Here is a 12274-nt window from a genome sequence, read left to right on the forward strand (position 1 = left end):
TAAGCTAGTCATGCCTCTGGATACAAACAGAAGGAAATCAGGTTAACCACCTAGTTCCCGAAGAGACCTGGATCTGAAACTTTCTCAGACATCTGTTTCCGCATCTAGCGTTTCACCTTAAACCCTTGCAAGATTTCACAAGCTACTCTGGAGGGAGAAACACACATGCTGGCCTACCGTACAGACTCACGGGGCTCAGCTGGAGCAACAACGAAACAGGCACGGGTAGTCAGTGGACCCACCGACTCAGACAGGGGGCAAAGCAGGGCAACAAAATGCCAAGTAACCTGGTCCTGAGGGGGGCGTCTCACCTCGTATGGGCGAGGAGGAGGTCTGGGCCAGGGCGACGTGCTCCTCGGTGATGCGGTAGGCCGGCTGGTGCTGCGCGATCTCCACGCTGGTGCACACATTGCTCTCCCCGTGCAGGAAGAAGTTGAAGGCGCAGGACAAGTGTTCGCTGCATATGGGAACACACGATGGCCATTATTAGGAGTCCTTCCCTTTTACCGCTTGGGTTGTTTGTCGCCTCTCTCACACACACACAACAGAAATACGCAAACTCTTCTTAGAAACGCGGATGAATGGACTTCCACATACACCATCCAGATGACTCCGTTCACCGACAACGTCCAAGTGTCCACGTGGGTTTACGGTCACCGCTGCGGACAGCGTGGATTTACTATTAATCTGTTGCGACCGCCTCGAACTCATTGTACATTAAAGCAGAACCTCCAACACATAAAATGAGAGCTGCAGATTTGGCCTCACTTTCTGATTGCCTAATTAACACTGCAGAAGCAACCGAACATGTCACGCGCTGACAGCAGCTCCGTCCTGCAGAGGGCGCAGTCTGCGCAGCCAACAGAGGTCAAAGGTCACACGCAGAGGTCAGCGCTCCTCCCCACAGGCACGAGTTCATTCAATGCTATTAAAAAAGAACGAGTTATTTACAAAATGGGCCAACAGACTGAAAACCAAATTTCCTGTAAATAATCACCCACAGCAGCTGCATGTAGGTCATCGGGTCATGAAAAACATGCAAAAACACTTTCATTTTTCATTTCAAGACAAGATACACGGATTCAAAGATCTACCCCGGAGTAATACGATAGCAATGACGTTATTGCTACCTTTTACTCAACGGGGCATCGTGCACGGGGTGTACTTATAAAGACGGGTTTGACGGTATTCTAAACTGCGCATTCAAACCGCTCCACGCGCTGTGACTGCGACGCGCACGAAGCGTAACTAACATTTCAAACCATGAAGATGTAACCATGATTACCATGTCATGCACAAACGGCTGAAACTATGCAATGGAAAGAGTGGAGGGGGTTTTAAAAAAGAAAAAAGAAATAAAAAAAACACCATTTCCTTTTCACGTTATGCAATTGACCAACTAAACAAAGCTTATTTTGCAAGTGAGAGGTTTTCTGCCAACACTATTAGGTATTCTGATTTTTTGCTCCATTTATCTGAGCTCTGAAAGCTACAATTAAGCTTCTTAAAACCAACATTTGTGCAGTCAGCTCTGGCAGCGCCGGTCCGACTGATAACAGCTCTGTGAGCCGGAATACATTATGCGTCATACGGGCTCCTCGCACGGCGGCGACGGTGCGGCCGCAGCAGGGTGCTAGCGCACCTCATCTGGTCAGCGCCCCGTTCGGGAGGCCTTCAAACACCACGCGGACAGGTGCAGGAGAAACCGACGGGAAATTTGTAGCTGAATGCAAACGTGGAACCGACAAGTCGATGAGAAATTGACACAACGCAACATTTCAATAGAGCAGCGATCGTGCGAACTCAGAGCTTACGTAAAATCATGCCGCACCGCGTTCGGGCTGTCGACAAGGTTGGCGTGCGGCGCCGACCGGCCGTGCAGACGATGAACGCAACCGCGGCCCGCAGTTCTGTTCGCAACTCTCTTTGTGTATAGCTCAAAAGTTTGGGAAAAAAGACAACGCGGCGAACTTTGGGGAAGGATCCAGTTAAGGGCCTGGGAGCTCAGAACCCCGGGCCATACGGGAAACCAAAGAAAATGTGGGAGAGCGCACCCCGGCTTACTAAAACAGTTAAACCAGATGGACGCTGATGAAGACATCCTGCCGAAACGCAACCGCCGAGCAGCAAGAAATGTGACTGCGTTGGTAAGCTCGTGTGTGCTCCCCGCCTTTGCCGTAGTTTTCAGACCTCCAACGTCACTTTCGCAACGAGTAACGTCGGTCCCGAAGAAAACGGAAACGTAACAAACGAGACCGGCGAAGGAAATCGGGACGAAATGACGGCGTTCGAGAGTGAGGATGTAAGAAATAAACTGGGAAACGCTTGTATTTTCGACAGTTCTTAAGAGGAAAAACAGAAGTCTACATGCTCGTGATTTGAAGACTCATTCATTGTGAATCTGCATCAAGTCACGTTTTTCGAACACACACATATGTACGTTACATTTATTCGTTTAGCAGACGCCTTTCTCCAAAGCGACGTACATCTCATAGGAAACACAATGTGTATTATATTAGGAAAGTGAGACAGTTGGAGATGTGTGATTCTCAAATACAGTTAGTTTCCTTCCTTCCCCATGTGCTCCGGCGTTCGTCACACCACTAGATGCATGCATGTACGCAGTACACACAACACAGAAAAGTAATAGTCTTGCATAAGTTTGCACAACACATTATACACTTTTATGCAATCGAAAAGTGTAATGTTCTAGAAGGAGCAATAAAGACCGACATGATCCAGTTTATAGACCTACAAGATGCTGAGGAACAAGGTCTTAGGGAGGTCTAGAAGACGAGCCAATCATCCAAAGAGCTGCAGGTCTGGGCTCAACTCTGAAGCCTGATGCTGTCTGTCTGACCCAGTGAGACCGGAAGTCATCTTCACATCTACGCAAAGGAGCGCAAAGCAGCGTTCTCCTGTAACATCCAACATGTCGAGGTGTCCACTTTGGTTTTACCGCGATCCCACCAGAGAGCTGAAATGCAGCTCCGCGTGTTGATGCCTGCGAGGCCACTGGCCTTAAGAGGCCGCGAATCTCCGCAGTTTTTCCTGCTTCCCTCTCTCAGGTTCGGGCACCTTAGCTCTTACAGTTTGGGCCCCAGCGTCTAAATTATGGATGGCTTTATTTTTGTATTTTTTACCTTGGGCTACTCCGAGCGTACTCACGGGTGACATTTAGGGACTCCTCCTACGCACTCTTCACTTACACAACCTTAAGCCTTTTGCTGAAAACCAGAGCTAACTGTGCTAATGAAGTCTTCCACGGATTACTGTAATCTACCCACACCGCGGTACTCCAAGCTACGTCTAATTGGATTAATTAAACCTAATGGACCAGCCGAGCAACAAACTCAATGGATAGTTATGCCAAACTGCCAGATATGCTCTAATTTAAATGGACTCTAAATCTCCAGTTTGTTTTAAACTGACACCACACATTCTGAATGGGATGATCAAAAAAAAAAACAAGTTACAATTTTGAAGATTTTATTTTGATAAAATAAAACAAAAAGCTAAAATGATGAAAAAATTAAGAACAAATTCGAGTCTGACAATAACTGTGGAACCAAAGAGGAGGCAGGAGAACTATTTAAACCTAACCCGGCAACACAGGGCGCAAGGCTGGAGGGGGAGGGGACACACCCAGGACGGGACGCCAGTCCATCACAAGGCGTCCCAAGCAGGACTCGAACCCCAGACCCGCCAGAGAGCGGGACCCAGCCAAGCCACCACACCCCTGCTGAAACAAATATTTAAAAATGTGCCAAAAAGACATTCTTTTTTTAACTGCAACAGTGAACATTATGTTTGAGATATAAATCTAGTAGAAAGCATCTGACTGAGATTTATAATTCTTCTTCTGTTGCGTGTATTCTGACAGATCCTGGCCCCCTGTAAAATGAACCGAGTAAAGGCCCGGCAACACTCTTTGCTCTGTATGTTCTGCACACCGTTACGAGCGCGTGGAGGAAGATCCACCTCCGGCACTCTCGGAAAAGTTTAAGGAGCGCTCATGAGGCGAGGCAACCAGGGAGCGGAGTGCAAAGATGTCCCCCTACCGCCACTCCACAACTAGTGGCGATACTGTCCCCACAGCGGCACTAGAGGCCAATAAGCGCTTGGTTACCAGGGCGGCTAAACGGTGCCGTTCGTTCCTATTGAAAGTGCACTCTTCCAACAGCGCAGCTGACTTCAGGGTGCCTCCAGAGGAGAGGGAGCACGAGCGAGGTGACTCTGGAAATTTCTCCAAAGCCAGGAAAAAAAAAAAAAAAAAAACCCATACGCGTCAGGTTCGCGGCTGCGGACCGATGTAAACAAGCGGCAACCGGGGCACGTTTCGCTGTGGGCTCTTGTAGAAAGCGGGTGTGCGAACCCCCGGTTCCCACGTTGGGGGGGTGGGGTTGGCTCATTGTGGGGCTTACTCGCAAGCGTCGGTGAACATGCAAGTGTGGTGTTTTAATAAAAGACAGGAGGGGTGGGGGGCATTTTGCCCAGAGGCGGTGGTGTGGGGGGCAGGAGGGAGAGAGAGAGAGAGAGAGAGAGGGCGCTGTGAATTATTCAGAGCCACACACTCTCAGATTCCTGCACACTTTAATACTGAGATCACAGCGCGGTTTAATGGGCTGGTGCCGAGCGCAATTAATGCTCCTCTGCTGAAATCAATCAAGAGTCCCCCCCCCCCCCCCTCCTCCTCACACCGCACCACCAGAGGCACTCCATTTGCAGGTTCCCCCCACCCCCTGGGCCTGGGCCTGTGGACCCGTGTGCGCACGAGCATGAATTCGGGTCGTGTTTGCAATGGTGTCAGCAGAACACCTGGTCGGATGCCCCCTCCCCCACCCCCACCCCCACCCCCACTCCAACCACAGACGCTGCTTCGCTGTCCCAAAACTTCTGGAATGTTCATCTGTGCACGGCAGAAAGCTTCCCATTTTGTCTGGCCGCCGGTGAATGTGCTGTGCCGTGCCACTTGGCACACACGCCCGCGGGGTATGCGAGGTGTGATGGGGTGCAGCGCTTGTCCTCAACCCAGCAAGCGGTAGAGGTTTTACAAGGAGGAGGCCAATGTCACACCTCTTCATTAACCACTTCATACATCAAAAACTGATTTTTGTCAGAAGGAGTGGTTGAAGACGTTTGTGTATTTATTATTAACCTCATTTATTATTTTTTCTCGATCTGACAACACTGTGAAGGGTGACTTACGCAGACATTGCGTACAGCCGTTGTAATATATGCATATATGCATGGGGTATAACATCTTGTCCTGTGTACGCTGAATGGCTAAGAGTTCTGGGTAAGTACCCTGATTAAGTGTACTGCAGTGGAAGGAGGATTCGAACCGGTAACCTCCCGATTAGGTCACGGCTTTACCACTATACCACAAACTCCCCAAAGCAGAGTTTAGGACATGAAATGTCTGAAGGATCCCCCTCCTGAACTATGCGGTTTTTGATTCTACGTTATAAGTAAAGGTGGTCTTTGAATTACGAAACATGCACCTTGCAACAAGCTGGACTTAAGACAGTCGTCCCATTAATATTATTATGTTATTGTCAGGTCCCACTGTATGGTCACAACATCTAAAAATGATCACTCCATCTGCTGCGCGATAACGTCGGCTGGCCGTGCTGCCACGGGGCACCGTATTTCTGAGTGACTCAGTCCATGTGTCCATCAGCGGAAGGGTTTTATTTATAAATAATATTTATTTAATTACGGAACATTTCATTTGTGATTCCCTTCACATGACTTTTTATTTAAAATGGCTAGCAAGTGAAAAAGTGAGTGTTCTGGAAAAGCGGAAAACAAAGTGAAAATAACAGTGGAGCATGAGAATATAATAATAATACTGCACTGTATTTATACTATTATTATTCTATATCAGTACAATTGTAACATGAACAGTGTGTGAATATGGTGAAAAAGTGAACTATTATACAACATACCATTTATTCATTATTATTGCGGGTGTGTGTATATGTATATACATAAACATATACAGACTGTATATACACGTGTGTGTGTGTGTGTGTGTGATTTTCTAAGAAGACAAAGGCAACGTTCACCTTACAACAAAGTTGGAACAGAACAGTAATTTCTGACTGCGATAGTTTGGTGTGGTTCTCTCCTAATTAAATTAATTACAGACAAAAAAGAATAAAAAATATTTATATCAAATAAATCTCAACATTCCACTCATATGCAGGCCTGTGAAAATAACTCATTAACACATTTCCTACACCTGTACCAATGCCTTCCACACAGTGATCCAAACTTGCGACTCGGCGCGGTAATGCGCTCATGGGTTTCATTCCCCCTTCCTGAGACACACTGATGGCATGTCGGCTTGTCCAGCTCTCACACCTGCGCAGGCGCTCTTCACAGAGGGGGATCTGACATTGAAAAGGACTCATCGAGCAGTGATCTCCTCGTGTTCACTTACAACGAGGTTACGCGAGGCCGCTTGTGTGAGCGCAACATGTTCATTGTGAGCTTTTGGTGTTGGTCGTGGAGCCCATGTCTTTGTTTTACTTTCCCGAGGTAACAGTAGGATGACCTTGCGATGCCGTCTCACCAGCGCGCCCGTTGCCAGGGAGATGGCTAACATCTCAATGTCATTCGCCTCTCGCCCGGCCGTCGACAGGCAAAGGGGAAACCAGCCAGGCAGATTCGCACCCACCGTGGCGACACCACAGGCGAGTGCACACAAACACACAGACAGACAGACACACACACACACACACACACGCCAGCAAGCGACGGTGAGCTTCTGTCCCGGACACACACACATGCACAGGACTGAACACTGTATACACACACACACACACACACACACACACACACACACACACACATATAATTACAGTTTGCAGAGACACCGAGATGTGAGCACGTGCAGCGGCACACCATGCACACACACACACACAAACACACCTATTTGTGAAACAACAACACAATGCCATCAGTCAACTGTCTTGATGATGCTTAATTCATAGAGCTGCCCTCCCTCCCTGTGTGCCGACACCGCTGCCGCCCCCCCCCCCTTCCTTCAGCTCTGCCTCTCGCTCTGCGTCTGATGCAATCCGTTACCAATATACCGCGCGCTCTCAGACACAAAGAGCCAAACGAACAGTTTCTAAAAGGAGGGGGCATTCGTGCGTGCGATCTGCCAATCCTCCGGCAGCCAGGGGGGCACGCGGGCAGTAGGCAGGGGGGCGCAAAGACTGGCACGGCTCTGGTGGAGCCTAATGAGGCGCACGCGTGACCCTTGCACAGAAGGGACACCGGGCTGCCATGTGCTCACAAAGGACAGAGAGGCGAACATTACCATCCTTCATTAATTTGCTGCATAGACAATGCTTTTATTCAAAACGACTCACAATATGTGACCCAACAACTCGAAATTCTTATAGGAGCAGAGCAGTGTATGCACCTTCAAAGTTACTACTGATGGGGGCCTGAACCAGCAACCTTCCGGTTACAAGTTCATGTCTTTAACCACTGCACGAGTGGCATTCATACAGTTTTTCATATGTTGTATCTCTCCACATAGTGTGTGAGTGTGTGTGTGTGTGTGTGTGTGTGTGTGTGTGTACGTGCATTACGGTGCAGGTGCATGCGATGTGCAGGCTATAGGGTTCCCAGAAAGTGTTAGTGTCTGTTTCTCAGACTCTCTCTCATTGTGTGTGTGTGTGTGTGTGCGTGTGTGTGCATGCTTCCGTGTCTGTGTGTATATACACACCTCCTTGTGTGTGCATGTTTGTGTGTGCCTATGTAGGTCTGGGACTGCATACCTGTGTTACTGTGTGCTTCTGCATCTGTCTCTTCCTGTGTGTGAATTCATGTGTGTATAAATCCTCCTGTATGTGTCTGCCTCTCTGCGTTTCAGTGTCTGTGTGTGTGCGCGCGTGTGCATGCGGACGGTGCAGTGTGTTCTCCCCTTCCTCTGCGGCCCTCCCTGGAGCCGCCTGTTCAATAATTTACCACGCAGCTCTCAGGCTGAGGCGGCAGGAGGCACAGACAAAGCTGTCACACTGGAGGGGAATCAGGTGGGCTTACAGTACCACGGTCGCCCTCGGCAACACCGGCTCCTCCGTCCGTCCCACCCCCGCCCCCACCCCTCTTACCCAGCATGGGGGCTCGCTAAACACAGCTATCTGGGAAATCCTTACGAGCCCTCGCAGCCTGCACCCCCACTACAGACACCACCGACTCGGTTACACTCCCCCCATCCCACATCACTCCTCCTCCCCCTCCCCCCTCCTCTGCTGGAGATAAAGACGGTGCCTTTTTATATACAAAGGAGTGAGAAGGGTGGATCAAAATACACAAGCCTCCACTCAAACCCCCCCACACACACACACCTAGATCTGCCGTACAGACAGAACAGCTTGCCTCACACCCCCACGCACACACTCCTTCACACTAGTGCTGCCTCAGCAGCCGCCCCAGTAAAGGCAGCTAAGGTGCCCTCTGACACCCCACCCTCCCGTCTCAGGTGAGGCACGGTCCGCCACGCTCATAACCGGTCACCCCAGAGCCACGTGACACACCTGAGCACAAAAACACGCGTACGCACGCAGAAAGCCCAGTACACCATCACAGCCCCCAAAAGACACGATTCAAGGGCCACGCTGTGTCCTTGACCATCTTCTCTGACAACGTGCTGAACGGAACTGCCACTGCTCCAGATTAACACATCCTGACGTTCTTCTGTCGATTCCGTGAAACGGTCCGAAGGGGAAAACGGAGATACGCCAGCTCCCGAACGTTTAAAGAACATTGGGACCGAAAGCGTGTTCGTAACTCTTTTTTGTTTGTAAATTCAAAGTCATTATTTCCACTAAGTCACAATGAACCTTAATGACAGAGACATCAATTCATTTATTTATGGGTTAGGATCAGTAAAAATCTCTGATGAAGCTATATTAAATAACAATACTTTGTAAGACTTTAAATTTTAGTATTTAATTAACTATGCGCTGAACTGAAACTAATTCGAAGGGAGTGAAAATAAAAATACCTCGGCTCCATAATCTCCTAAGCAGTGCCGAACACCGACGGATTCGCCCCACAAACATGTGCAGCATTCGTCATCTTGTCATCGGTTGGGTGCACTTCGCTGGCATCTACTGTCGGAGGCTAAGAGCAGATCACGCTCTCTAACACGGCCGCAAAATTTAAATAACAGATACGTGTGGAAAATGTCATTAACGATGTATAAATTGCAAACTGTTTTTGTCATTGAAAATTAAAAACATCATCATCTGTGTTACGAGGACAGAGTATATTTGGATTTGGACTCCATAAATCTCTCATGCCAACCATATAGTGGGAAGAAGGTTAAATCAGTGATCCTCACTTCATCATATAACGGGCTGATATCATAATAAACATTGTTTAGCCGAGCTTTTCTCCAAAGCAAAATACATCAGGTTTGTATACTAAGTTAGTAACAATTATTTACCCATTTACTGTTGACCTTTTTTTTTTTTTTTTTTTTACACATTTAATGTTTTAACTTTCTCTCCTTGTAACTAATTGTGTCAGTATTACTGTGAACCTTGACATCTTCTGTGGATTTCTCAGCCATTCTCAGCTGTCAGTCACAATCACTTTTACAGGGAACCATATAAAGTGTGTTTTGACTGTCAGCGGACGACTTTTCACGATTCCATTTGCTAAGTTTGCTATCAGTGAGAGCAGAGTTTAGCGTGTACCAATAAGAGCTAGTGTGAACTTAATCCCGCCTTGATTCGCACCCTAGTTCATTCACTTCGAAGAAAGTAAACTCGGGAAAAATACAAAAGTTTAAATAAGTTTAATACATTGAGAATATAAATTTCCTGAATTGTAGTGATTGAACTATATATGAGTCAAACCACTCATTATTTTTGTTTTATTAATTTAAGCGTGTGGACTAAATTGTTTTTGCATTAATGCTCATTAGCTGTACGTCAAATATTTGAAAAGAACTGTCAGAAATTATTCAGGTTAAATACACATAAAATGTTACTGATGTGAAGCATTCTAGTTTATTTCTAACAAGGGGCAAGTGAACTTAAAATGCATGTACTTATGGAAGCGAACATCTAACTGTAGAACTGGATTCTAGAAGGGAAATATTTGCTAATGCTAATTATCATGTTGACAAATACATTAATTCAACCTGCCTCATAAACTAGTGTGTATGAAGGTCTACAGTCAGAGCACGCTGATATTTTTTGGAGGTTAACTTTATTCTGGTGAATTACCTATTTCCATGTACTAAAAGCCTGCACCCCGGGTAATATGATAATGTACAAATAGCATGTTTTTGCATTAATCATGTGAACTTATTTGCCAATTATTGTAATTTAAATACTAAATGCAACTAGTTTATAGGAGGGTTGAGGGGGTGAGGTGGCGCAGCGGGTTTGGCCCGTGCCTGCTCTCTGGTGGGTCTGGGGTTCGAGTCCCACTTGGGGTGCCTTGCGATGGACTGGCGTCCCATCCTGGGTGCGTCCCCTCCCCCTCCAGCCTTACGCCCTGTGTTGCCAGGTTAGGCTCTGGCTCGCCACGACCCCACTTGGGACAAACGGTTTCAGTCAATGTGTGTGTGTATATGTATATAACCTGAAAGTCAATATAACCTACAACTTATACTGTTTTTACTACACATACACTTACACTTCATCTGTGTGTATCAACGGATGTCACTGTCAGTCTGCATGAACTCCATAACCACTTTAAAAAAGAAAAAAAAAAACCTGCTGCCCACGGCTGTCGCTTTTCTCCTGCTGAGCAGCTAAACTTGACAACTACAGACTAACCAGGTAACCACCACCTCTGAGTACTTTTTAACCAGAATATCGACATCAACATTAGCAAGAGGATACTTAAAAGAGCTAAGTTACACTTCATTTAGCTAACTGCAATCAACCAACTCTGGACCTTGTATTCAAGCCAACGCTTGCTGCCGTCTAATTTCATGTCCTAAATGAACCACAGCCAAGCTGGATAACCATCAAACCAGCTCGACTGCCCGAGGAAATCAAGTTCACTGAAGGTGACTCACTCTTCTGGGCTTTTACCTTTCTTTGCATTTGAAGCATCTGAACTGACTGGTCTTCTCATTTGACAGTTGTGTTACTCCATGTCAGGGTTTGGTTATTATGGGACTAGTCAGTTAGGGATACTGGCTTGAAACTCCCAGGCTTTCCCACCCTGCTCTGTCGCATTTTTCCTGGACTTTCTAGTATAAAAACCCTATTTTTGAAACTGGAAAACAGTTGTAAATCTCTTCAGATAAAGTTGTCAGCTGAATGGAAAACGAAGGACCATAATTTCATTTTGGGCAGATTCATATGAATCAAAGGAAGTTCAGTACAATTTTACCTGATACTTTTTTTGACTAACCCTAACCCAGCACTCAAGTAAATTTTCTCACAAGTACTTTGAGTAATTATTTACAGTACTTGCATTTTTTTACTAACCCTAACCCACCACTCAAGTAAATTTTCTTGCAAGTACTTTGAGTAATTACTTACAGTACTTTTACTTGAGAGCAGTACTTGGCTCCTATACCCGAAGCCTCTGCTCAAAGCAGCCAAACCTGGAAAGTGACTTTATTTGGACAGAGCCCTTGGGCGTCCAACCCACCCAGCCCCACCCAACATACACAAAGCAGCTGTTGCTCTGACATTCCTCTAACATTTGCTGCGCTGTCACTGCAGAGTCATGTTTCGCCGGCTGGTGCACATGTTCTCAGCCTCGTGCTCACCACCTCCCGCTGTGAGAGACATGGCGGAGTGATTTGGAGCCAGTTACATCAGGCGGGGGGCAGGGCCTCCGAGTGCCACCACCTACCCGGTGTGCCACCATTTCTGTTTTGAAAGGTGCAGGGGGATCAACCCCATTCTTGCTGACTAACTATGCGCCCAGCGAAGACGCGGACACGTCCGGTCGAAGGGCATCAGGAGTTCCCCGGCTTCAGGCGAGGAACGAGCGTGTTCTCCACTCACCTGTTGTTCAGGTGCTTCTCTTCCAGCTCGTAGGGCTTGACAAACCACTTCCCGATGCGCACAAAGTCTTTGTCCATCAAACACCTGTGAAGATACGCAGGTCTCAGTTCCGGGGAAAAACACAGAAGGGCCCGGAGGCAACAGCAGATGCACGTATGAATGGAAGTAACCTAAAGCATTTATCAATACATACAGTTATAAATACACACATCCCCTACACAACGGGGTCCCGCAAAACAAAAATTCAATATAGCGGCGCATGAAAA

General features: G+C 47.2%; 1 protein-coding gene across 4 annotated transcripts in view; it reads right to left on the reverse strand.

Moving 5' to 3' along the window:
* LOC108927187 (mediator of RNA polymerase II transcription subunit 13-like) overlaps nt 1-12274 on the reverse strand; it is a 72215-nt gene that overhangs the window by 21875 nt on the left and 38066 nt on the right. For all 4 annotated transcript variants that reach the window (XM_029252606.1, XM_029252605.1, XM_029252604.1 and 1 more), the window contains exons 4-5: nt 12009-12092; nt 312-457 (exon numbers count right to left, since the gene is read on the reverse strand). In XM_029252606.1, coding sequence (XP_029108439.1) covers nt 312-457; nt 12009-12092 — 230 coding nt within the window. The remainder of the gene's footprint in view (nt 1-311; nt 458-12008; nt 12093-12274) is intronic.

Source organism: Scleropages formosus, chromosome 6, assembly GCF_900964775.1.
Source record: "Scleropages formosus chromosome 6, fSclFor1.1, whole genome shotgun sequence".
NCBI classification, from domain to species: Eukaryota; Metazoa; Chordata; class Actinopteri; order Osteoglossiformes; family Osteoglossidae; genus Scleropages; species Scleropages formosus.